Raw genomic sequence first — 26,904 nt, 5'->3', positions numbered from 1 at the left:
TTCTTTTACAGATTTTCAAAATAAAATCACTTTAGTTAGAACCTGGGAATTATGGCAGCTGACACACATAGCTGCAAGAGAGTGCTGTTTTGCCCTGCAACTTTACTTACTTATTTTTACTTACATCTTCTTGTGTATGTACAATCTGAAGCAAGACTTAACTCTAAAATCTGTGCAATTCAATTAGGCATTACCTTTTAGCATAAAAAGAGTGGGGGAGGGAAAAGTCTAGACACAGCCTTCCAAGTTCATCGAGAGATACTGTCTGAATAAAGCAGGATGGGAGGGCTGGAGAGAAGGCCCAGTGATTAAGTGCCTGGTTCTCGAAGAGGACCCAGGTTTGTTCCCCAGTATGCGTGTGGTGGCTCACAGCCTTGTGTAACCCTAGTTCCTAGTGCCGTCTGTCTTATGTTCAGAGAGAGGCACTTCCCTACTGCGAGTGGGTTGTGTGGTCTGGGGGGTGGGGTAAGGGTGCTAGGTTTAGGGTTAGATAGACTTAGTTTTGAACACCTCTCATACTCATAAGATTGCTGCAGAGCAGTGGTTCTCAACCTGGGGGTGAAGGTGGTTGGTCACCTAAGACCATGGGAAAACACAGATACGTTCATAACAATAGCAAAATGACAGTTATGAAGTGGGGATGAAAATAGTTTTATGGTTAGGGGTCACCACAATGTGAGGAATGTATTAAAGGGTCAGAGCATTAGGAAGGGTGAGAACCGCTGCTGTAGAGAGGCAGGGAATTCAGAGCTTCTTTTCTGCTTTCTCTCTCTTGCCTGGCACATGGTAGTCACTCATCGAGTAGATCCATGACTTACATAGTAGGAGCTCTTGAGAGCTACTTTAGCCAAATGAGCACTCGGGAGGTAGAGGCAGGTGGATCTCTGAGTTTGAAGCCAGCCTGGTCTACAGAGCTAGTTTCAGGACAGCCAGAGCTACACAGAGAAACCCTGTCCGGAAAACAAACAAAAGAGCCAGTCTAAATTGTATCTAGAAATATTTGAACTTGACCCTCTGTTTATGATAAGGTTTTGCTTTAACTAGCTGCTTGGTTGGGTACCTGTTTAGGTTTAAAAAGAGAATAGTAAATTTAGATTTTTAAAGGTTTTTTTTGTTGTTGTTTTGTAGATGGAAGGCTACTGAAAGCCTTGATTATACACGGACCTAATTTTTTATTTGTTATGAAGCTTCTCATAGCTTAATGTGTTGTTGTTACTGCTATTAAATCATTGTTTTATTTGCTGTAACAAGATGAATTAGCCATATATATATGTGTATATATATTCAGACTATAATTACAGTATAATTTAATACTATAATAGTAATAATAGTAATAATTTAGAAACATGATGTGATCTCAGATTTCACACATGTGGCTGTCCTTTAATTGTGTGTAGTGAACTGTTGTTTTGCTAGATACATGCTTAGCTTAGTCACTGCCACTTAACTCTTAGACAGAGTAAACTTAGTTGAGAGTAAGGTAACATGCTTGTCACATTGTAACACTATTCTGACAACATACACATGTAAGTATCTGGGATCATAACTGGATTGTGGTAAATGGCTATTTTGTTCAACATTCATCTGCTCCTTATGTTTGTGCTTTAATTAAATTTTTCAGTTTTTGTTAAAATTTAAAGGCTTTTATTAAAAATTAATTTCTGTGAAAGTAAAAGAATGCTACTTTGTGCTTTCTCATGACTTCTGGCCCTTTTAATAATGAGTTGAATATTACTCAGATATCAACTGAGAACATAGTGGTATATAAAAAAGTGTTCTTCAGAAACTTTCTATAAGTTAGATATTTTGCGTTGGGTGAGACTTGAGCACTGTTGTATTAGCCTGGTCTACAAGAACTAGTTCTAGGACAGCCTCAAAAGCCACAGAGAAACCCTGTCCTGAAAAACCAAAAAAAAAAAAAAAAAAAAAAAAAAAAAAAGCAGTGTTAGCTTGTTTTTTTTCCCTTAGAATTTTGTAACACTTGTATAACCACTTGAATTTCTAATTGAAACTATATTTCAGTGGAAAAGAATGAATGTTTTTGTGATTTGACTTTGATCTGTGAATATAATTAGTGTCACTTCTATTGTAAACATTAAGTAGCTGGTCCAAAGTGACATGTCTTTCCTGCTCTCGGGACATTATCTTGTTCTCTCGTTTCTCCTTTGAAGCAGACTTACTTGGGAGTGACTGTGGGCCTCCACTGAAGGAAAGGGACCCTGAAGATGTAAAGGATAACGCTGGGTTTAGAGGTCGCCATCTCCTTAACAGCATCACTGTTTCAAAGAAACGCAATTGGCTGTATCAGAGCACCCTGAGGTCGCAGAGTCTGGACGAGAGTAAGCAGTGCCAAGATGGAAGTAATTTCTCCCTCTCCCCGGTGTCTCCGCCCAGACACAGGCAGTCTCCGCCTGTCTCTAAGTCCCCCGAGGAACACTGCACACATTCGATGTGTAATGCTGCCAGCCCTCCCTTATCAGGAAGCCGCTCTTTAGACTTCAGTGAGGACACCGATGCTGATGATGAAGGAGAAATATGGTACAATCCTATCCCTGAGGAAGACGAGCTTGGCGTAGCAAGTGTCTTGCGTCTTGAGGAGGGAAACGCTGCCACAGGGAGGCTCCCTGCTCTCAGTGTGAGCATGTTCTCTGCTAGAGACCTGAGGAAGGCTGAGCCTCGTGGAGAAGAGTTGCTGTGTCCTGCCCAGCACACAGGTGATATCCAGATCATACAGTCAAATGGAATTATTTCTGAAGCTTCCATCCATTCTACAGAAGCTGTGCAACAGTGCAAGCAAAGGTTAGGACACAGGACACAAGGCATGATGGCAGAGGACATCCCCTTGTTGAAATCTGCTTTTACAGGTAAAAATGATTGCACACCTTTTTAAGTCTGATAGTTCCCAAACTAAACATAGATGATGTTGGCTGTATGTGTGTTATACTTTGTCCTTATAAAGGGAAGACGTTTCGGGTAGCCATGGCTCAGCATTAATAGTGCTCGCTGCTCTGGTGGAGGAGCTGAGTTGGGTCCCAGCATCCTCGTCAGTTTGCTCACAATCACAGCCACCTCTAGTTCCAGCTCCTAGAGGACCCAGCTCCTCTAGCTTGGCACAACATATACCATGCGTATTGGTGTATATTTATGCATTGTTCTTTTTACACTTCGTGTAGCTGTTTTGTGATTTGTTTGGTGGGGTAATTCCGGTTTCAGTGACAATAGAACTTTGTAGTAGTTCAACTCTTAAATTTTAAAAGGCAAAGCAATTTGTGTGTGTGTGCGTGTGCTCGAGAGTGTGTATCAGGGACAACCTTGGGTATCTGTCCTCAACTCCCACCTTGTTTGAGGTAGGAAGTCTCTTCGTTGTTTACCTCTGCATGTGCCAGACTGCCTGTCTTCACCTCCCGGCTCGCCTGTCTTCACCTCCGGCTTGCTCTAGCACATTGATCACTGACACACACGTGCACCTGGGATTCAAACTCAGGCTCTTGTGTTTATGCAGAGGGCACTAAATCACTGAGCCCACTCTGTAGCACCACATTTTTGTTTTAATAAATTCCCTCTCATCTGCATAGGGTCTCTAACATATAAAATGTTTCATTTTTAACAATTAAGGTAGGAACTGCTTATTAAAGGTTTATAAAAAGAAATCAGTTTATTAAATTCCTTACTAATGTAGGAACACCCAGAGCAGTTTAATACATTGAGCAGCCTTTCTGTAACAGACTAGGTTAGTGTTAGATAAGCAGGACCCTGATGCCTGCAGCGTGTTCTAGACCAGTGAGCCGGTAGGACTTTGGTGATTGGCAGTATAACACGGTATGCAAGCTCTCCATTCCTTACTAGCTGTTTACCAGAAAAGCCCAGTATGCCTACTTAAAACAGTCCTCTTTCTGTAGAAAGACAGTGCTGGTCATCAGGATACAGGGATGGGCGTTAACGATTTTAAAGAAGGGTCATTCAAATCTACTAATTCTACTCATTAATCCGGAAATAGTTTTGCTGAGATTATATTCTGGCATTAAGGCTATTAGATCTTTACCTAAAGGAGCAGACAAAGTCTGGAAATTGAATATGAAGTAAGTGGGATGATGTTTAATTGGGGGGGGGCATGTTTTTCAAGACAGGGTCTCTCTGTGTAGACCAGGCTGACCTCAGAAACCCACCTGCCTTTATCTCCCGAGTGCTGGGATTAAAGGCATTTCCCACCATTGCCCTGTAATGCATTTTTTTTTTAAAGGAAATTTTAACTTACATATTTCAGAACATGTTTTCCTATTTATTTATTTATTTATTTATTTATTTATTTATTTATTTATTTTGGTTTTCCGGGATAAGATTTTTCTATATAAACGGTCTGGCTATTCTGAAACTTGCTCTGCAGACTAGGCTGGCTTCCTACTCAACAGAGATCCACCAGCCTTGGCCTCACCAGTGCTGGGATTAAAGGTGTGCATCACTACCACCTGGCTTCAGAATATATTTTTATTTTATTTGATTAATTTGAACACTTAGTAGGAACATGTAAAGACTCAAGAATGAAATTGATTAATCTGTCCTTTTTAACTGGAACTGTTTATCGTTTAACGTATTCTAATCTGTGTTTTGCCAGAACCAGCTTACCAGGAAGTTTAGCTGGATGTAGAATATCCTAATAGACTTTTAGAACAAAGAAGGCCTCTCCTCTGCCCAATTACAGCCTTCCTTGGTTTTTCACTGTTTTTTAAAATCAGCGCTGCTCAGTGTGACACTGGACTTTAGAGGGTGTAAGTGCAAGAGTGGCATGTGGGTTAGAGTTGTGTTTCTAGTTGGATGTTCTGAGATGGAGGCTTGTCCAGTTCCTCCAGAACGTGAGTGGTCATTTAAGGGTCTGCACTCCCTGGAATGTACTGTAGAGGGAAACGTCAACAGGGAGCCTGCGACCCTGCACACGTGACAACCGGCCTGCCTATGAAGTAGGAATAAGAGGCTGGTACACTCTCTTTATAGTATTCTTCTTTCTTCTTTTTAAGGTCCTGGGATCTTCGTTTCTGCAAACAGGACTGAGCTGAGAGCTATGGAACCGTCTTCTCCAAGCCCGAGCCCTGTGAAGAAAGGCAGTTCAATTACTTGGTCTTTGCCAGACAAAATAAAATCTCCACGCACTGTGAGGAAACTTTCCATGAAAATGAAAAGGTTGCCAGAATTCAGCCGAAAGCTGGGTGCCAGGGGAACCTCGCAGTATGTGAACAGTCCAGAGAGTACTTTGTCTAAATGTGACTGTCGAGAACTGCCTCATAGTGTTACTCTGTCCTCTGGAAACCCAACCAGGAACGTTATAAGCCGGTACCATCTCGATAGCACTGTATCGTCCCAGCACAATTACCAGAAGAGAGCCACTGGGAGCTCAAAGTATTCCTGCAAGGGTGGTTACCTCAGTGATGGAGACTCACCCGAACTCAGAACCAAATCTAGCAAGCATGGATCAGAGCACAAACTTGGAAAAGGGAGAGAAGCCATTCCAAACAGTTGTAGCAAAAATGAACTAGATATAGATGCCTTTAGACATTACAGCTTTGCTGACCAACCCAAGTGCTCCCAGTACATATCAGGGCTCATGAGTGTGCACTTTTATGGCGCAGAGGGTTTAAAGCCGCCCCGGATAGATTCCAAAGATGTCTTTTGTGCAATTCAGGTAGACTCAGTAAACAAAGCCAGAACAGCTTTGCTCACCTGTCGGACGACGTTTTTAGACATGGACCACACTTTCAACATAGAGATTGAAAACGCTCAGCATTTGAAACTGGTGGTGTTTAGTTGGGAGCCCTCTCCAAGGAGAAACCGAGTGTGCTGCCATGGCACCATTGTCCTGCCTGCTTTATTCCGAGTGACAAAGACACATCAGCTGGCTGTCAAACTTGAACCCAGAGGCCTTATTTATGTCAAGGTGACCCTCATGGAGCAGTGGGAGAATTCTCTCCATGGCCTGGATAAAAGCCGTGAATCAGTCATGTTTGGTGTTGACATTCAGAAAGTCGTAGAGAAAGAAAACGTGGGCTCCATGGTGCCACTGTTGATCCAGAAATGCATCGTGGAGATTGAAAGGAGGGGCTGCCAGGTATTTCAGTGTGTCCCTACTTCTCCTTTATTAGTTGATGGTTAGGTTTGAGAAAAGGGATTCAAGGTAAGGTTGAAAAAAAAAAAAAAGATTTAGATATTTCCCCAACCCTGCTATATTTGTATTACATTATTTTTGGAGTGTGTATCATATCTTAGCTTTTGTCCCCGTGATTTGAGAGCCTGCTAGATGGTTCCACAGTTTATGTCCTGAAACAGAACTGCATGGGCTTGAGGACTGCAGGAGACTAGATTTCTTTACAGTGACTTGTCTAGAAAAGCTGGTAACACAGAGAGGCTCCGTCTCTTGGTACACATTTTTGCGTGTGTGTCCGGGGTGGTTCCAACAGTGGCTCACAGGGTCTGACTTCACACCTCATCCTTATTCTGTCAGTTCCCGCTTCAGAATCCACACTTACCTCGCTCTTTACTCTGGGGCCGCATGGGAGGTGAGGAGAGCTCCTATTGATCAGAACACATGTCCATGTTTTGTTTTGTTTTTTAGATTTTATTATTTGTGTGTATAGGTACTAGGCCTGCGTGGTGTGTGCCTGGATCCCATGGAGGCCTGAGGACAGTGTTGGAATGCCCTGGAACTAGATTTACAGACAATTTTGAGTGGCCCTGTGGGTGCTAGGAATCGAACTAAGCTCCTCTGGAAGAGCAGCCAGTGGTTCTTAACCGCAGAAACATCTTTCCTTGCTTCTAAAAGGCAAAGGCAACCTATAGAAAAACATTATTTTGTAACACAGTTTGAAAATGGCAGGCAGAAGTGTAGGGTGTGTAAACATTCTGAAAGATCTTCAGCTCACACACACGATTCTGTCTGGTTTATGTTGTCTCTTTGGGGCAAGTCCTTTGCATTACAGCCCAGCTTCCAGCCAGCTACATTTTATTCATGAGGTTTTCCATTTCCTCTTCTGTGCCCACCCCACCTTGTGTAGCAGCTCAGGGATTAGGTAGACTTTAAAGTTAATCATTAAATGGAAACTTTTCAATTTAAAATCAGGAGCTCAAGCAATGCTACATATTAGTTTATTTTCTAAAAGGTGCATAAAACAGATGTGTAAAGGCTGCTGATTTTGCCGGGTGATGGTGGCACATGCCTTTAATCCTTGGAGGCAGAGGCTGGTGGCTCCCTTGAGTTAAAGGCCAGCATGGTCTACAGAGTGAGTTCCAGGACAGCCAGGGCTGTTAAGCAGAGGGAAACCCCGCCTCAAAAAAAAAAAAAAAACAAACAAACAAACAAACAAAACCCAAAGACTTCTGTTTTTAGCAGTGATTCTTATTTGTTTAGAAAGTTTTGTTTTCAGAAAGATCTCCTGGACTAGGGAGATGGCTCAGCAGGTAAAGGCTGTTGACCTGATTTGATCAACATGGGACCCACACAGAAGGAGAACATGAACCTGTGACCTTCACATGTGGGCCATGGCACAGTGGTGCACACTCAGAACAGATAGCCGTGTGATTGTAATACAAAATAAAGATTTTCTGTGGCCTAAAAGCTTTCAACAGTGCACTTGGAATTGTATGTTGTTTTTAAATCATAACACTGGTCCTTAACTCTTCATCTTTCAAAGTACTGACATTGCAGGCTTTGTATTTTGGGATGCTGGAGAGATGGCTCAGTGTTGAGTTCATGCTGCTCCTCCAGCAAACTCAGGTTCTTTTCCCAGCATACATGTCTGGCAGCTTGTCTTTCTCTGTAATTCTAGCTGCAGGGGAACTGACAGTTCTGGACCTGTAATCATGTACACAACACACAACACACACACACGCACAAGCGCGCGCGCACACACACACAGCGCACACACACACGCACGCACGCACGCACGCACACACACACACACACACACACACACGCGCGCGCGCACACACACACACACACACACACACACACACACACACACACACACACACGATCCTGGATTTGATTCCCAGCAACTAAATGGCGGCTCACAACTAGCCGTAACTTCATTTCCAGGAGACTTAACACCCTTCCCAGCCTCTGTGGGCACCAGGCATTTACATAGTGCACAGACATGCACAGACGTGCAAATGCCTATACACATAATAAAATAATGAAAAAATCATTTTAGAAAGTTGCATATTTTTAAGAAGGATTTGTTTTGAGTCCTTCCCTTCTCTCCCATCTAAGAGACCAAGTGGAAAGAGGCCTATTAAATCTGTACTGTCACACATTGTCACCACCTAAGTTTTGTTTGTCCCTCTGTTACTGTTTTTGCTTTTTCACTGTGCAAACCGCTTGAGATTCGTGTACAAAGAGGGCGTGGCAGGGACATGTGCTTCCTGTAGATGCTCTGGACAGTGCTGCTTCTGCTTCCGGTGGGAAAGCTCACACTAGAGGTTACACTCATGGCCCATGCATGGCAGCTTCCGTGTGTTTGTGACTCAGCCTCTGAACTGAGGGCTGTATCATAAATGTCCTTTCTTTGATGTACAAGTCAGATCTTCACTTCTTCATCCTTTAAAAATCTGTGTTTGTAATTTGAACTTTTTTGGGATAAAATGTTTGATCAACTTATTGTCTACTGTCTTAAATAGTACTTTGTTCTGCCTTAGGTTTATTTCATCTTCAAGTTCAAAAGTATAAATCTTTATTTTTTAATTTATTTTTAATAAATGTTACAGGATTTTATTATATGTAAATGGATCTTTATCAAAAAGGCTGTAATACAGTTGGTTTCTTCTACTATGGAAGCATTTCCCTTGATCCTGTTTAACATTTGGGCTTTATTTTCTTTGTCCTGTACATTTTAAAAATATAGCTTAGCCTGAAATATCAAACTTAATCTTACCTTTGGGTTTCTCCCAGACAGTGGATTCTGTTTGCTAGTCAGGACCATGACAGAGAAGTGGCTTCTCCAGGTTTTACATCTGCCAGCTGACTGGATTTTCTTTTTTAATATTACCAATTTATTTTATGTGCATGCTGTTTTGCCTGCATGTGTGTCTATGCACCATGCGTGTGTAGTTCCCCGTGTTTTCACAGTGTTTCTTGAGATGATATGGTAGCCCTAACATGCTGTTCTCAGTGTCGACAGTTATGACTTGACATTCCTTGACTTCCCTTGTGTGTTATTGATTCTTTTGCAGGTGGGAGCATTTCACATGAATGTTTATTTCTTTGAAGCAGATTCTTTGCCCATGTTTCAGTTAGTTCAGCTAGTCGTCTGAGTTCTTTGGACACCATCTGTCCATGTTGTTGGGGATGCTTTCCTGGATCAAATCCACCTCACTGCTGTTGTCTTTCAGCTAGTTAATGATTCAGAAGAGAGCCTGGGCATTTCATCTGACTTCCTCATCTTCTAGCTCACTTAAAATACTCTGCGTATCCCTAATTCAAGCTTTGGAGGATCATTCATGTTTCGTCGTTGTGAAATAGTTTTCTGTAACTGTTACTTCAACTCAGGTGGCTGCTTCCTAAATAGCCTTTTGATTTCAAAGTATAGGTGACACAATCCCTTATTCTCCTTAAATTCCCTCCCTCCCTCCCTCCCTCCCTCCTCCCTCCCCCCTCCCTCCCTCCCTTCCCTTCCCTCCCTCCTTCCTTCTTGTAGTCCAGTACAGTCTCTTGTAGTCCAGGCTGGCTTTGAATTTACTATTCAGCTAAGACTGATCTTGAATTCCTGGTCCTCCTATAATTCCACCTCCCAAGAGCTGGGGCTACAGACATGTGCGCCATCACACCAGGTATTTTATGGTGCTGAGGATGGTGCCCAGGGCATTATGTTAGCTGGACACCACCCCCACCTCCATTTCCTTAGATTACTTGAAGTTTAGTCTTTCAAAAGAATCTAGTAGGTTAGTCAGAGATTTACTTATTTATTTTAGGGGAACCAGGTTGGCTTTCTTTCCTGGGTGTGTGTTGAACTTGTGAAGACTTAATTAGAAGAGCTGGCAGTGTTTATATGACAAGCATTCTTGTAGGTCCTGGAGTAAGCAGTGTCTATGTAACTATTGTATGACTTTTAAAATAGACTTTACCTTTTTAAAATTTTGTTTTACTACCTATTTTTTACCTAAAATAGACTTTATTTTTTTTCCCATCACTGTATAATCAATTGATGTGAGATTCCAGAAGCTGCATTTGGGTGTTAAAATGAATTTAGGGTATTTTCGATTGCCAATTCCAGAAGCTGCATTTGGGTGTTAAAATGAATTTAGGGTATTTGCGATTGCCAATTCCAGAAGCTGCATTTGGGTGTTACAATGAATTAGGGTATTTGCGATTGCCAAGTTCATGTGATTTATACCATTGCCTTCATTACCGTCTCCATAACATGGCGTTTTGTTTCCAGGTTGTAGGCCTGTATCGATTGTGTGGTTCAGCAGCTGTCAAGAAAGAGCTTCGAGAGGCTTTTGAGAAGGATAGCAAAACTGTTGGTCTGTGTGAAAGCCAGTACCCAGATATAAATGTAATAACAGGTAAACATAGACTTTATTATGTTCATTCTGGAAAGGCTACCCCAGAAGGAAGGAAATGGAAATCCGCTTTTATAACCCGAGCTTGATTTGATTTTCTCCTGAAGTCTTACTTTCCTTCCTCCATGAACTACTGAGTGTTATTTTCTGAGGGGAGATATTAAGATTGGCTCCATTCTTAGACAGCCAGTGATGGGAGCAGTGAGACCTGGACTAAGTCCACTACAGCAGACCCGTGTCTTCAAGGAGAGAACTAAAATGCCCCAGGAGTCCAATTTGACTGGCGCTTAAGTGATTGACGGAAAGGAAATGGCTTGTCTGATGAGAGAATTTAGATTATTTAACAGGCAGAGGGGCTCCCTTAAAGAATTTCGAGTAGGGGAGTGGGGTCACTAAAGACTGTTTTGTGGGAATGTTAATCTGCAACTGTGTGTGGTGAATTGAAGAGAAGAAAGTCCGGGAACCATGACAGTCGCCAAGAATCACTGTGATGAGACTGAAGCCCACTGTGGCGGAGGGTGGGGGGTGAGGGGTAGGGGGTGAGGAGTGGGGGGTGGGGGTGGGGCAAAACAGGCATTCAAAGCCAAGAAAGACAAATGATTCTGAAACGTGGCTGGTCATACGTCCTGTCCACAGAAATAGACAGGTGGGAGCAGGGATACTATTTTAGCTGCAGACATGTTGGGAAAGATTAAACATTGAGTTTTTCAAGTAGGAGATGTGAGTGAAGAGATCCCGTGGACTGGAAAGGCCCCAGCTGCTGCTGAGGAAAAGCTGTAGTGGGCATTGAGGTGTTCCTTTCCCCTCCCGAGACAAGGTCTCGTTAGGTAACTCAAGTGGGCCTCAAATGTGCTATCCTCTGACCTCACCCTTCCATGTGTTGGGGTTATGGGTCAGGGCCACCTTGCCCAGCATGAGAAGTCTTCTTTACCCCAGTAGTGACTACAGCCCAGTGCATAGCATTGCAAATGAGCAGTGGTGAGGCATTGAAAAATGGGAACTTGAGAGTAACTTGCATAGGAAATTGTCCATAACAGTTTAACAAGACAAGAACTTGGGCAGTCTCTAAACTTTGGAGGCAGGCAAAGAAGGAAGACAGAGAATTTGGGAAACCAGAGCCAGCAGAGGTTATGGATGTTGTGAGCCAGGAGAGGTTATGGATGGTGTGAGCCAGGAGAGGTTACAGACAGTGAGAGCCAGTGTGTGAGGCAGCACTGTTGTGTGGAGGGGGCATCCAAGGGGAGAAGGGAAAGGCGTTTGAATTAGAGATTGCTCCTGACCTTGCCGATAATCTTCTGGGTCTGTTTTGTCACCTACAATTTCCTGTGGCTTTACTTTTTAATTACTAAAGTTTTGGAGCCAGTGTAGAGGTACATCCGTTCCATTCACCTGGTTTTCATAAATCACATCTTGTGGCCAGACTTGTCTTCTCTCCCCTGTATTTGATCCTCTCCAGCCCAGGATTCTTAAGGAGCAAACCCCAGACATCAAACCCTTTCTCCATAGACGCCTCAGCGATTCCTCTGCCTTCAGTGTGGTTGGCTAGCTTTGTTTTCTGTGCTCTATTGTTTATCGTTTTCTTGATGTATTGATATCTACCTCTCCTGATTTGTTTTCTTATTTTATACGTGATTACTTTTAGGTAGGAATTTAAGGAAAATCACTTACTACATACTGATATTATACCTTGAAGTTTACTTTTAGGATTGCAGCTTTAGAAATAGCTAAAGTTCCTATATAAGCCAAGGTGCCGAATGGCTTATATAGAAACTTTTATAGTGTGTTTCCTATCATCTTGAATAATGTAACTTTGACTTAAAGCAGTTCACTAGTGATAGAAGTAAATACCAAGGTATTTTCCCTTTCTTATGAATAGTTCCTTTATTTACTTTCTTTTGAAACTTTTAAAAAAATTTATTTTACGTGCATTGGTATTTTGCCTACATGTGTGTTTGTGTGAGGGTGTTGGATCCTCTGGAGCTGGAGTTACAGTTTTGAGTTGCCATGTGTGTGCTAGGATGTGGTGATATATTGTTTATGATCTAGTAAAGCCACTGGGGATCAAAATGCAAAGCCAGCCACAACTGTAGAGCCAGGCAGTGGTGACACACACCTTTAATTCCACCAGCCACACTAGTTAGCTATAGAAGCTGGGCAGTGGTGGCACACACCTTTCATTCCAGGACTCAGGAGACAAAGGCAGATGGATCTCTGTGAGTCAAGGCCACAGAGTGATCCAGTCTACATTATTAGAGTGATCTAGTCTAAAAGAGAAACAGCTCACACAAAGGAGCTTGGGATCCCACGCCTTTAATCCTAGCTCTAGAGAGGTATATAAGATAGGATCGGGGCATTCAGTAGTCATTCACAGAGATTTATTCTTCAGCTATGCTGAGCTGAGGACAGGACAGCCCTTTCAGCCTGAGGTAGAGGTAAGGCCTAGTGGCTGGCTGCTTTGCTTCTCTGATCTTCAGCTTGAACCCCAATATCTGCCTCTGGGTTTTTATTATTCATGTTATACTAGGAGTCCTCTGGAAGAACAGCTAGTGCACCTAATCTCTGAGCTATCTCTCCAACCCCTCATTTTATTTTTTGAGCTGGCTTGGAGCTTCCTGTGGAGATCATGCTGGCTTCAAACTCACAGAGATCATCCCACTTTCCCCTCCCATACACCAACGTACCTGGCTCAGATAAATTTTTAACAAATCAGAAACTAAGTTTTTGGTAAAGAGAGGCTTATTACTTAAAAGAAAAAAATGAGATACCATATAATTTGTAAAATGAGCAAAGGATTCACTTTAAGAATTCATTAAAGGAAAAGCTTATAGATAACTATTTCTGGGAAAGTATAAACAAAAGAAAACTTTTGTCTCAGTGAAGCCTTAGCTTAGGAATAAGAGTGTTTAGAGATGGAAGGTGTGATTTGAGAGGTCTGTTTTGTTTAAGAAGGGGATCCTTGGGTTTGGATACTTGCAATGTTTGTAGCCGTGAACATAGGTTAGTGAGGGTCTGGTTTGTAGCATTCTTTTCTAAATAGGAGAGTCTAAAGCCACAAACTACATGGTCCTTGCCTCTGTTATTTGCACTGTTCCATTTCAGTTAAGCTATTTTTCAAAGGAATTTGGAGCTGTTTTCTTTCTTGATTAAAAATACAAAAAAAAAAACAAAAAACAATGAAATGATTTGTCTGAGAAATAGCACAGGAATTGGGATAAATTACACACATGGCCACCGTGCCTCCAAACCGAGAATGCTGTGGGTTTGGGAATTGGCCAGTGATGAAGTTGTCTCCTGTTTATTCTGCATGAACTCATATTTCTTCATAAACTTGGGGAAATAATAGCTAAGTGAGTCTGAACACAAGTGTTCAGCGAGTGTTGCTGTGTGCTCAGAAGTTAACGTGTGTTTAGTAGTCTTTAAGTCTGGAACAGAATGACTCCAGACAAAGCGATTTTAGAACAGGTCCAGAATTTCATCAGTGAAGTCAATCTACTGAAAGCTTTGATACCTTGTTTCTGGTTATATTTTCCATCATTTTAAATGACTTTAGCATGCAAACAACAAGTTTAGAATACTAGATTCGTAGTTTTTCTGTTATTCCAAGTGGCTTGTTTATTGAGTGTCAAATTTACAATCCTGCATTAGCCTTCCAAGTACTAGGTAGGATTACGTGTGTGCCACCTGTCCCAGTGCCAGGCGACCTCTACATCAGCGCAACTCCAGTGACCCACTCCTAAGCTCTGACCTGGTTTTTGTCATCCAGAAACCATTTTTCTCCCGTTAAGTCAGTCTCCTTTAATTTACATGTGCTTGCTGCTTCCTCCTGAGTCCCCACTGTTATGATACTCCTTTCTGTGGGTCATTATTTCAGTTACTCCATCAAATGTCCCCGGTGTCCTTCCATGGCCTCTTTGTGTTTCTCCCATCTGGCAAAGTTTCCACCCCAGTAGTTAGTCTTACGTAACAGCTTTATTGAGGCATTGTTGCCATAAGATGAAATAAAGTGCGTGTATTGAAGTATGCAACTGGGCGTTTTCACATGTGTGTGCACCATGGAACCATAGCCACAATGAGCATTAAGGATGCAGGTGTCCCCTTACCGCCTTCTTAGTCTCTCTTGCCTGCGCCATCACCACTGTTGCTCCCATCCTTAGGCAGCCGTAGATCCTTCTGTTGCTATAAGTCCATCTCATTTTCTATAAGTTATATAATAGAACCGTACAGGAGGGACTTTTCCTTTTTATAAGCAAATGGAAGTAAATACATAGTTTTGTTTACTAGCAAAATTATTTTGAAATCCCCCCATGTTATTCCAAGTGTCCGTGGCCTGTTTCTTTTTTAATGCCAGTGCTCCACACTATGGATATAGTGGACATAATGCCACTGTTGCATCCATTGGCCTCTAGGCCACTGTTTCCTTGTATCCAGTTGGGGGTTGTTACAGATAAAGCTGCTGTGAACATTCATGCACAAGTTGTAATCCTATATGTGTGTCTGGTGATGCCAGATCCACACTGTCTTAATTGTTTAAGTTGTTCAATGAGACTTGGATTTTCTGGTACTGTTATGGTTTAGATTGGTGATATCCTTTGAGACAAAGTGTTCAAGGATGGAGCTTGAGGGCCATGATCGAGTCACGAGGGCTTTGGCTCTGTCAATGGATTAACCCATTGGTGGACTTATAATTTGATACCATTATTGGGAAGATGGAAAGCCTGGCCTGCTTGAAGGAACTATGTCACTATAACCTTCAAGGTTGCTCCTTGTCCCTAGTCTTTCTGATGCTCTCAGTGTCCCAACAGCTATAAGGTAGTAGCTCTCCTTATCCATGCCCCTCTGTTGTGTTTCTGCTTCACCACAGGCCTAGCCATGGAGTCAGCCATGAACTGAACCTCCAAAATCATGAGCCAAATTAAACTCTTCTTTAAAACACTACTTTTCTTGGGTCAGGTGAATCTCTGTGAGTTCGAGGCCAGTCTGATCTGCACATTAAGTTTCAGGACAGCCGGGGATATGTAAGAGACTCAGTGAACAAAACAAAAACAATAACAGAAAGTCACCTGTCTCAGATATTTTGTCAGTGCTAGAAAACTAACATGAGCTCTGCATTTCCAGCCTCGCTACTTTGCTCTTTCTTTTTGCTATCATAGGTCCTTTGTATTCCATATAACTTTACAAGAATCACTTGTGGATAAATAATTGCCTCCTGAAAACCTAGGTTCATTTGCGGTCCTTAGTACTGTCCCTGCTGTGGGGGTTGGGGGCAGGATGAGGGGGTCAGGGGAGTGAAGTGTGGGGTGGGGGCAGAATGAGGGGGTGGGGAAGTGGGGATATGAGGGGAATTCAGTATGGGGTGGGAAAGCTTATTGAGCTTTTGATTACCATTACAGTATCAATTTGAGAAGAATTGACATTTTAACATTAAGCCATCTATTCTCCTTCAGGGTTGTGTTTAATTTCTCTCAGCAGTTTACTGTCCTTTACAATGTGTTGTTTTAAAAACACATTTTATTCTGTTTATTCCTAAATACTGGTGTCTCATTTATTTATTGGTCTTTTTTTACCGTTTGCCTCAGAGGAATATTGACTCAGAACTTTTGCCCCTTTTAGATGCTTGCCCTTATTGTTAGACTGAAGTTTTCTTTGTGTATTCTGGTTCAGGTCCTTAATCTAATAAATGTTATACTAATTTTTTGTATGCTCCCCTCTCATTGTGTGGATTGTATTTTTACTCTTTTGATGGTGTCCTTTGAAACAAACAAACAAAAAAATCTGTTAGTGTTGATAATTCTAACTTTTTTTTTTCCAGTTAAAACTTTGGCTGTTGTATGTGAGGCTTTGTTCACCCTAAGCTTGTGAGAATATTCGTCATTTTCTTCTGAGAGTTTCATGATTTAAATTTACCCCTTACATTTAGATCTGTTACTCACTTTAAAGTGTGGCGCATTTTGTAAGGGGTGTTTTAGTCTTTAGCAAGTGGGTATCTGCTTGTTCTGGCTTCCTTTGTTTTTTTCCCTACTGCACTGACTGTGTTTTTGTTTTTGTTTTTAGTTTATTTTGTCTTGTGTATTAGTGGTTTGCTTGCACGTGTGCATGTGTGCTTTTGCTTGCATGGTTCCTACTGAGGTTAGAGGAGGCAGCTGGAGTCCCTGCAGCTAGGTGCTGGGAGCTACCACGTGGGTACCGGGAACTGAACCCTGGGCCTCTGCACGAGCAGCAAGTGCTTGGTGACCACTGAGCCATCTCTCCAGTTCCCCCAACGATGACGATAAGCTCTTCCTCACTACTCTGTCGAGCTGTGCTGTGTCAGCAAGACTTGAAATCGTCAGCTTTTAGTCCCCACATTTTCCTTTCCACGATCTTTAGGCTGTTTGAATTTAGGATCAGTTTATAAGTTTCTGTGACAAAGCTAGCTGGATTTTGTTTATTTATTTGGTGATAATGGGGATCAAATCCAAGGCTTGAAGATGCTAGGCAAACACTCTACCACTGAGTTATGCCCCTTGCTCCTAGCTGGGATTCTGTTGGGATCTGCGTTGATTCTTAAAGAGCTCCTTTTTTTTTTTTTTTTTTTTTTTTAAAGAAAAATTGTTAGTTTTCTGAGTAAAATTTTGTACTTGTTTTGTTCCTCCACATATTTAATTCTTTTTGGTGCTAATGTGTTGGGATTAATTCTCTTTCTCCCTCTCCCCCTCTCCCTCTCCCTCTCTCTCTCCCTCTCTCTGTCTCTCTGTCTCGCTCTCTCTCTCTCTTTTCCACTTGCCCTTTTCTTCCCACTCTGCTCTGTGCTCCACCCCTTGTTGTCCAGTGTCTACAGATGTCTTCCTCTCCTCATGGGTCACCATGTTACTCACTGATGCCCTTGCCTCCTCACACCATGGAGATGGAGGCCGTCAGGTGGGAGGGTGCGTCTGCTGTGACCGCTCTCTGTTGGTGACTCTTCCCATCCTCCCACACTCCTGACTGTTGCATACAATCGTCCTGACTTCTAGAACTGATCCCATCCCTTCCCGTTTTCTCAGGAGTCTCTGCTTTCTTCTCTGGGGACATCCCCAGTTGGGTACAGTCCCTCTCTCCTGGGTCTCTGCTGTCTTTCATTCCCATTCATCTTACCAGCCGCCTGGCACTGTCCTTTACCGCTGGCAACTGCCTGCCAAGGCAGCCGATTTCCTTTTCTTTTCTTCTTTTGGTCCTTATCTCTAATTGCCTCTAGGTCATTGTCTCCTAGACCTAGCCACAAAAAACCCAATGCCATAGACTCCAAAGAGCAATTTGTTTATAAAGACAGGGGCTCAGAGCTTGGCAGGAGCTCATAAGCGCTGGTGCTCGGACGGACTGCTCTCCATGGCGTTTATGGCCATTCCTATCTAACTCGTTCTGACTGTGTGTCATTTGATGCCTCAGAACCTGTCGTGAAGCAGCTTTGCTCTGTCCTTCTTGGCAGCACGAGTCTTTCTACTCATCCCCGACACACCTTTTCTAACCACAGGGGTCTTTTGTCACTCTTCCTTAGCTGGCTTTGAGAGAGCTTATTATTATCATGGGGTTATTTCCCAGTCATCTTTTGACCTTGTTTTTTGCTTCCCGACACACACTGGAATTTGCTGTGTAACAGAAGATGACCTTGAACTTGAGATCCTTATATCTCCTGAGTCCCAGTCATCTTAAGTTGCTCATTCTCAGGGCCAGCTCTTTGGTCATGTCTTCCTAAGCCTCCTAAGTTTTGGACGGAGCAAACTTAGCATGTCCCATAGACATGCTTCCTGCCTGATAAACTGGTTTCTTCTTCTGACTGTTTCAAGCAGTGTCACTAAGACTCACTTGGATGGTAAAACCCTAGACCTGGCGAAGAAGCAGGTTCACACTTCCTCTTTGCTGCTGAGTTACAAATGCTTTTTAAAACCAACTTACTGTCGGTCGTATTCTTCAGGCTTCTCTTAACTTTATGGTGACAGGCCTGATGCCTTCTGTTTTTGACTTCTGTTTTACTTTGCTTGGTATTAGGAATGTTTTTTTTTTTTTTTCTTTTGTATGACAGCGTAGCCTTAGAGACAGTTGATCTAGTAATTGTTTAAGGTACATGTTCAGCACTAGAGAGGAGAAACGTTGATGGCCCCTGATGATTCACAAAGGCTTTGAACAAGTTGGTATCCTTTCAATATCCATTAAAAGTTTAGAAGTTCAAAATTTGGATAGTTGAATAGCTTACAACCAACATTTGTAGGTCTTACTTTCTAACTTCTTGCATGTGCGGTATCTCGTCATGGAGGCAGAGTCAGTAGGGCTTATATAGCAAGAACATCTTTCATCATGACATAACAAAACTATGGAAATTATGTCTGCATTTTAGCATGTTCCAAACAGAGTTACTGAGGAAACTTACATGAATAAAAATCGCCAGGGTTTTGTGATAATATTTTTTTTATGTTGTTGTTTGTATTGTTTTCAGAAGGTCAAAAGTTGACTGCCGTAGAGTTCACTGTGCTTACTTCTTTGTGGAGACCCATCGCTGCTCTCTGGTCTATTTTTGCAGGAGTTCTTAAAGACTATCTAAGAGAACTTCCTTCTCCACTGATAACAAAGCAGCTGTATGAGGCCGTGTTAGATGCGATGGGGAAAAGTCCTTTGAAAATGTCATCAAATGGTTGTGAAAATGAGTTGGGTGACTCCAAGTTCACCGTTGGCCTGCTGAATTGCTTGCCGGATGTTGAGAAGGTAGGTGTACTTGACAGACCTTTCCTGAAAGCTGGCCCACGGGCTCATTGTCTAAAGTCCATCACCACACACAATCTTTCTGGTCACCAGCATTTGTGGCACTTGGGTTTAGGCTCTGCCTTAACCACTTCTTAAATGTATCTAGAAAGCAGCGTTATGTTTTCTGTGTATGACTCTAGCTCAGGCAGGATGTGCCTTCCAAGTTCTTCTTTAAAGATTTATTTTATTAGCTGGGCAATGGTGGTTCACACTTTTAATCAGCACTTGAGAGGTAGAGGCAGGCAGATCTCTGTGAGTTTGAGGCCAGCTTGGCCTACAGAGTGAGTTCCAGGACAGCCAGGGCTACAAAAACAAAAAACAACAACAGCAATAAAAGAGAAACAGAGTGAAGGAAATGCCTAGCAAATTAAAACTAAGGAACATTATTGTATATATGAAAAAGATTTGCGTGTATGTGCGAGTGCACATGTATGTATATGCACCACGTACCCGATTGGTACCTATATCGTCAATAGAGGGTGCCAGATCCCCCTGGAGCTGGTGTTATAGGCCATTGTGAACTGTTGATCTAAGTGCTAGAACTGAGCTCAGGTCCTCTGCAAAAGCAACAAGGACTCTTAACCACTGAGCCATCTCTCCAGTCCCCAAATAGCAGTTCATAAATTCACATCCATTGGTTTGGTTTAATTTAATTTATAAAGAAACAACAGCTTGTTTCTTAAAATGTTGATAAAATATACCACTACTTAAAAAGAATATTTAAATGACTTCTTTTTGAACCAACTTCCTTTATTTAAGGTTTAAAAACAGTATTTTTTTTTCAGGAAAAAAAAATGTGTGTGTGTGTGTGTGTGTGTGTGAGAGAGAGAGAGAGAGAGAGAGAGAGAGAGAGAGAGAGAGAGAGAGAGAGAGTGAGAGAGAGTGAGAGAGAGTGAGAGAGAGTGAGACAGGGTTTCTCTGTGTAGACCTGGCTGGCCTTGAACCTTGAACTCAGAGATCCACCTGCCTCTGCTTCCTAGGTGCTGGGATTAAAGGGCATACACTGCCATGCCTACCTCAGGAAATATTTTTTTTAATTCTATTTTTTTTCCTTTTTATAATTTTGTCTGTTTAAAATGATTTGTTAGTTAAAAAGCATGGTGGGGAAATGAGAGAAGCATGTTGTCCCGTAGAAGCCATCCTTTTATATTCGATCACCACAGTCCTGGCCCTGTCCTAACTTCAGACTTCCTAGTGTGTGGTCCCCTCTTGCGAGCCCAGGGTTGTCTGTGTTTAAACCAACGGCAGCTGCTGGTGTCACTTCAGAGGATCAAGTAGAGAGTGGGTGGGAGATGTCTTTTCCTAAGGCTGCCAGTTGGAATTTAGAATGTATTACTAATATTTCATGTGGACATCTAACCACGGAGTGTGTTGTTTGGACATATTTAGGCAACCCTGAAGATGCTGTTAGATCACCTGAAACTGGTGGCTTCGTACCATGAAGTGAATAAGATGACCTGCCAGAATTTAGCTGTGTGCTTTGGACCAGTGTTGCTTCACCAGAGGCAAGAGACTTCGACCCACAGCAACAGAGTCTTCACCGACTCCGAAGAGCTCGCAAGTGCTTTGGACTTCAAGAAGCACATTGAGGTCCTTCACTACTTGCTCCAGCTCTGGCCAGGTAAAGGAGTCTCCTAAGTGCGTTTCTTTAGCAGCCTTGGGGTATGTGGGCTAGCTAATGATTAAAATGACTGGATATGATTGGGGGTGGGTGTAGGTTTTTGCTTTTTCAATACTGAAGAATTGACACCTGCTCTATAGTGTCTGCTATTTATATTTTGTGTTTGCTCATACCATTGTAGACATTTGAGCCATTGTTACACATTTTGGCTCTAGTAAGACCTGGATTGGAATGCTGCTTGGACCACATACAGTGCTCCGATCGTGGCAATCTAAGTTTATAGACTTGGTGTGGAAATTAAGTACATGGATGTACTTAAGGTACAGCATAGTTGTTAGCACACAGTGCTCAATTATTTTATTTTCTCACTTTTATTTAATTTGTTATGAAGCAAATTTAATTTTTCATTTTTAAGTCTGTTCTTCTTTTAGTCTTAGCGTGTATTTTATTTTTATTTATGTGATGTGCTCATGCAGATGGGGTCTGAAAGGGCCAGAAAAAGGGTCCCCTGCAGCAGGAGTTAAGCAGGCAAATGTGAGCTACCTGATGTGGGCTCTCTGGAAGAGCAGTAAGTGCTCTTAACAACTGAGACATCGCTCCAGCCCATGTCCAGTCTTTCTGACAGAGTTACAATATAAATGCTTATTTTTAAATTACTTCAGGTCCTGCTGGCAATTAATTACCTTCGATATTTTGGTCTTAAAAATTCTGTTTGCATGGTACTGAAGAGACGAATCAATGGTTAGAGCACTAGTTGCTCTTCCAGAGGACCCAAAGGGCAGGCTCAATTCCCAGCACCCACAAGGTAGCTCACAACCATCGATAACTCCAGTACCAGGAAATCTGGTACCCTCTTGTCACCTCTGTGGGCGTCAGTTATTCACACAGTGCATATTACATACATGCAGAAAAACATACGTAAATCATAAAAATTCTTTAAATTTGTTTTTTACATTTGTTTATTTATTCTGTGTGTGGGAGGTGGGGATATGCGTGTGTGCCTGAGGTCAGGATGGCTTCTCTCCTTCCACCTTGTCCTGTGGATGGAGCTCAGGTCCTGAAAAGCTCTCTTACTCACCGAGCCATCTTCCCAGCCCTACCCTCTGCTCCTCTGTGTTATACACACATCTGCATATATGTAAATTTAAACAGGTTTATTATTGACTACACTTTCTTTATCTAAGACTTTTTTTGTATGTGTGTTTGCTTGCGTGTCTGTCTGTGCATCACATGTGTGCATTTCTGTGGAGGCCAGAAGAAGATGTCAGATCCCCTGGAACTGGAGTTTTACAGACCGTTGTTAGCAGTCATGTGGGTGCTGGGAATTGAACCTGTTTCCACTGCAGGAACAGCCAGTGCTCCTAACCTCTGAGCCATCTCTACAGCCCATGAACTGTATTTTAATGACAACTTGAAACAGTTCTCTCGGGTTTAGCATCTTATTCCAAAGACTTTTGTTGCTGGTTGTAATCATAACGTTTTCTATAACCTGTTATTTTCCTTGAAAGTACCCTAGACAAAAGACAGAGCCGACAGAGGATGAGGGAGACAATAGTTTTCCCCTCTAAATTGCCTGTTACGGATTTCAGGGAAGGAGGACATCATGTAACTAAGGTGCAGTTACTGGGCCTGTGAAAACCGAGGTGTGACATAGAGAATGCCAGAGCCATCCCGTGCATCCAGGGGAAGGGAGCACACCTTACTGTCCGTGGAGTTTCCTTCACTCCAGGACTGTAGGGAGTTGCCTTCAGCCTCTTTTGTTACATGTTTTTTCTTACACATTTTGCTTTTTGTGTTACTGTTGACCCTCCCCTCTCCAAGAAGATAATTTGCTTTGAGATTTCTGTTTGTAACGTCCTGTCTTCAGAGTGAGAGGAGCCTGTTACATTAGCCCCTGAAGGGAACATACCTCATCGTCCAGCACGCCCTGTGTGTCTCTCTCTGCCAGTGGCTTTGCAGCTGGGTGAACAAGGGGTCCTGGCCCAGCAGAAACACAGATACTTATATGGGATACTCATCTTCTTATATGTTTTGTATTTGGGGCTTTTAAAAACACAGTGGGATTGCGATGGAAAAGAGTCCTGGATGCTATTGTTAGTCTACCCTTTTACTTTACTTTCAGAGTGGAGATATAGATTTAAAGTTGTTGGGACTTCCAACTTCTTATTGGTTGTAAAATTTGTAAGGTCACAGATGATATTTACCTACCCCATGTTCTTAGTTCCTGGTGTTAACGGCCATCTAATATGGTTGTGTTAAATGAAGATGTTGTTTTCTAAGAGAAAGTAATATAGTGAACTCAAATCTACTGGTATAAAATATAAGGGAAAATCAAGCATCTTAGTACTTATTACACTTTAAAGTGTTCTCAACAGCCTTATTTGGTGACATTTTTGCCTCTTTCTGCTGAAAACAGTAAATAGCAGCACAGGGAAAGCCAGGCCTTCTCTTTCAGGGTTAAGGTTAACCATTTTCCTTACAAACTTACAGGAAAACATCCCAGTATCAATAGTTTAAAAAGACAGCTACATCTATGTTTCAAGAAATGGAATTTTTAGTCTAATGTAAAATAATGATTTAATTGGTTTCTTGAGTATTCTCCAAAGAAACTGTAAAAGTAGAGTTTCAGTCGAGCCCTGGCTGAGCCGAAGAGATGTGGACTCTTCTTCAGACTAGCAGTGTGCTGTCGACTGCTTGGCAGAAACTTCAGACACAAGAGTGAGAACAGGAAGAGCACAGAGGACCAGGGAAGCAGCGAGATAATAAGATTTCTTGTCCTCCACTGGTACCAGGCGCGTATCTGTACACACATACGTGGAGGCACAGCATTCGTATGCAAAATGAATCTTTAAAAATGAAATAAACAGAATGTTAAAAAACATGCAACGTACAGCTGCTAAAATAAAAGTTAAATTTGTAAAATATCTCTGTAAAATGTTGGGAATATTATTTTAAGTGGAAGGCTAGGATGGGTATATCGTTCTTAAGTTGTTTGGCAAACAAACCTTCATGGTATGTTGTAGAATCGATGTTATCACTGGTTTATGTCCCCTTAGTGAGGGCGCTATAAGGGAGAGGCAGACAGAATACACAAGCAGAAAGAGATAGGCAATGTGGATAATCTTTAATAACTGTGCGTTTTACACAGTCTGCTTTATATGCTGAAGAACCTTAGGCAGATACTTTGCTCCAAGTAAGCAATGGAAGTCTTGTTTTGTATGAAGTCAAGTGTGTCTGTTGTCTTCCGTGTGACCAGTACAATGCAAGATGGTAGAAGGCAGCTTATGTCAGAAGAAAATAGTCTAAATACAAAGAATGTTGTTTGAGGTTGTTAAATCTCTAACCAGAATTGGAAAATAAAATATCTGTGCTATTTCCAGGCCAAAAAAAAGAAGACTCTTAGTAGCTAATGCTGTATAATCATTCAGGTAAACAATGGCCAAGTCTAGTAGTCATGCATTTTATCTAAGTGAAATTTGGGCTGCTTGGTAAATGATGACACATGGCTAGCTGCAAAAAAAGCCCACCAAGGTCAGAGCTAGAACAATCACCTTAGATGCCTTTGCCTCGGCTAGATGTTTGTAGAAAAGGAACCTCTTGTTCCATGCCATTTACGCACCGTGTCTTGCCTGCTTTTTGCTGTAGTCTTTAATGTAAGAGGAGCTACTAGCTTAGAATTACAGCTAGGTAACCATTAACTTGCACAGAACGTTAATCAATGTCGGGAGTTTTATTGGGGAATGTTTTTATTTAGCATGAAGTAGTACCACTGAACGTTCTAGTCTGTATGCTAATCTTAATTATATCTGGTGGTAGAAAAATTACTATAGGATGCTTCCTTTCAATAGAACGCATGTCTCAAGTGCATGTTTGTGTTGATTATTCAATGGCTTTATTGTCTGCTCTGTCTTCCTAAGGCCCATGGTTTTAACTAAAGCACATGTATTCATTTCTAGTGCAACGCTTAGCTGTCAAAGAACCCCCAGACAGTCTGTGCCTGGAGCAGTCATCTCTGAATCATTTGAGGCGAAAGAGAGAACGACCGTGTGTATTGAATCTGAGCAGTACTGATTCATCCGGCGTGCTGAGGCCAAGGCCGGCCAGGCTAGATAGTCCACTCAGCAACCGCTATGCAGGAGACTGGAGCAGCTGTGGGAAAAACTATTTTTTAAATATGAAAGAAAATTTCAAAGATTTGGATTATGATGATGTTCCCTTAGAAGATGGGGAAAGTAGAGACCCTCCCAAAACGGATGGAGCGGAGGTCATGATCAAGCAACAACACCCCGTGTCTAAAGCCTGCACGTTTCAGACGTACTTGACAATGGAGACAATCGAGTCTACCATGAGCCAGAAGGCTAACCTCAGAGATCTGCAAGAAAGTATTGATGCTTTGATTGGCAGTCTGGAGCGTGAGCTCAATAAGAACAAGCTGAATATGAGTGTGTGAGATGGGGGCAGTTTTATTTGTGATGGTGGTGTCATCAGGTTTCAGGTCAATCCTCAGTTTCCTTTTTTACTCCTCTCATGGAATTAAGTTAATTCCTAATAAGTTCATGTGATTCAGTTACAAACACTATTCATTAATATGGTTGTTTTAGTTATGACCATTTGGGGGACGTTTTAATAAACCTTGCTGGTCATGTGGAGGAGACTTGGGGGTGTGTATAGGGTCAGGGAGTTTTTACCCCTCATGGCTTTGGTGCGTTGTGAGAACTGCTCTTCTGTAGATGGGGACAGGTGTCCACTGCAGCTGGCCAGGCTGATTTGCAGTCAGAGTCCTCGTGCAATGCCATTTGGTCACATTTCATTTGCAATATGAATGCTGCTATATGAAAACTTTTTATAAATGTAAAATTATACAGATATTAATTAATGTATTAACATTCAGTAATTATTTAAGCTTATAAAAATTAAATATTTTTATGATTCTGAGAACATGTATATATTTATAAGTGCATTGTAGATATAGATTTTACAATGAGGGAAGGAGTTGACTGTAGAATTCCATGTATTTTAAAAAGTATGTCATGAGGCCAAATTTATTAGCCTAAAAATGTGTTCATCAGGGAAAGACCGATTAAGTTAAAAGATAAGTTACATAAAAGCCACTTGAATGAATACACACTAGAAGTGTTTGAGGAGAAATGATGGTGTTTCTGTTTTGCTTCTTAGACTCAGTGTCCCTGTGAAAAGTCATACTCTTAAGCTGAGCCCTTCAGCTGAGTAAGGGATGGAGTGACCCTGCATAGTGACCTAAGCAGACTTCACCTGTTCTGTGCATTTTTGCTTTATGTGAATCTGTATTTATTTGTAGTGGTACACTTAAATGTTGACTTCACAATTGCCCTTGTTTCTAAAGAAGTCATCTTGCCAGGATGCTACATTTTTACAATTTTTTTTTATTAACTTATTATTAAGTACATCTGTGAGGCAGTTGTTACAGAAACCATACTGGTGTTTGAAAAGATGTAAATTTAGAAGGTTTTTAAAAATTAAATTGTCATGTGTTTAAAAAACTTTCATACTGACAAATGTGTAATTTTAAAAGTATAAATGAAACTTGAGTTACCAGGTTTAAAGTGTGACAGCTATGCAAAAACTGGTTTCTTAATGTTTTTCTAAATATTAGAGTATAAATGTAACAACCACTTCTATGTAATACACAGAATATTCAGGTATTTAATTTGAAAGCCACTATATAAAGAAAAATAACTATTTTTATGTGAGACTTTCTTTTTTTACAACTTTGTGTAACAAATACCAGAGACTATGCACCAAGAGTGTGTCATGAGTAAACAAAGTATTGTTAAATGTTTTGTGGGGAAAGTCTCTGTTTCTTCCCTTTGTGTCATGTATGTAAGTCAAGTAAGTGGCTCCAGAAATGTCACTTTTATTAAAGATATTATAACAGTGTCATGCTATTATAATTGATTTTAAGGATCACTTTCATATTCTTATTTCTCTATGTAGCCCTAGCTGTCCTG

The 26,904-nt window shown here is 41.6% G+C and overlaps 1 protein-coding gene across 3 annotated transcripts in view; it reads left to right on the top strand.

Moving 5' to 3' along the window:
- The window catches only part of Syde2 (synapse defective Rho GTPase homolog 2), a 33,726-nt gene extending 6,893 nt beyond the window's left edge, over positions 1-26,833 (top strand). Inside the window, exons 2-8 of one of the 3 annotated variants that reach the window (XM_027395912.2) lie at positions 2,172-2,864; positions 5,013-6,097; positions 10,419-10,545; positions 19,076-19,257; positions 20,686-20,917; positions 24,298-24,345; positions 24,874-25,001. In XM_027395912.2, the coding sequence (XP_027251713.1) occupies positions 2,172-2,864; positions 5,013-6,097; positions 10,419-10,545; positions 19,076-19,257; positions 20,686-20,917; positions 24,298-24,320 (2,342 nt within the window). In that variant the 3' untranslated portion in view covers positions 24,321-24,345; positions 24,874-25,001. Of the gene's footprint in view, positions 1-2,171; positions 2,865-5,012; positions 6,098-10,418; positions 10,546-19,075; positions 19,258-20,685; positions 20,918-24,297; positions 24,346-24,873 lie in introns of all 3 variants that reach the window. The other 2 variants (XM_027395911.2, XM_027395910.2) reach the window with 2 other exon arrangements.
- The last annotated feature ends 71 nt before the right edge of the window (positions 26,834-26,904 follow it).

This window comes from Cricetulus griseus (assembly GCF_003668045.3).
Source record: "Cricetulus griseus strain 17A/GY chromosome 1 unlocalized genomic scaffold, alternate assembly CriGri-PICRH-1.0 chr1_0, whole genome shotgun sequence".
NCBI classification, from domain to species: Eukaryota; Metazoa; Chordata; class Mammalia; order Rodentia; family Cricetidae; genus Cricetulus; species Cricetulus griseus.
This window is presented reverse-complemented; position numbering and strand designations above follow the sequence as displayed.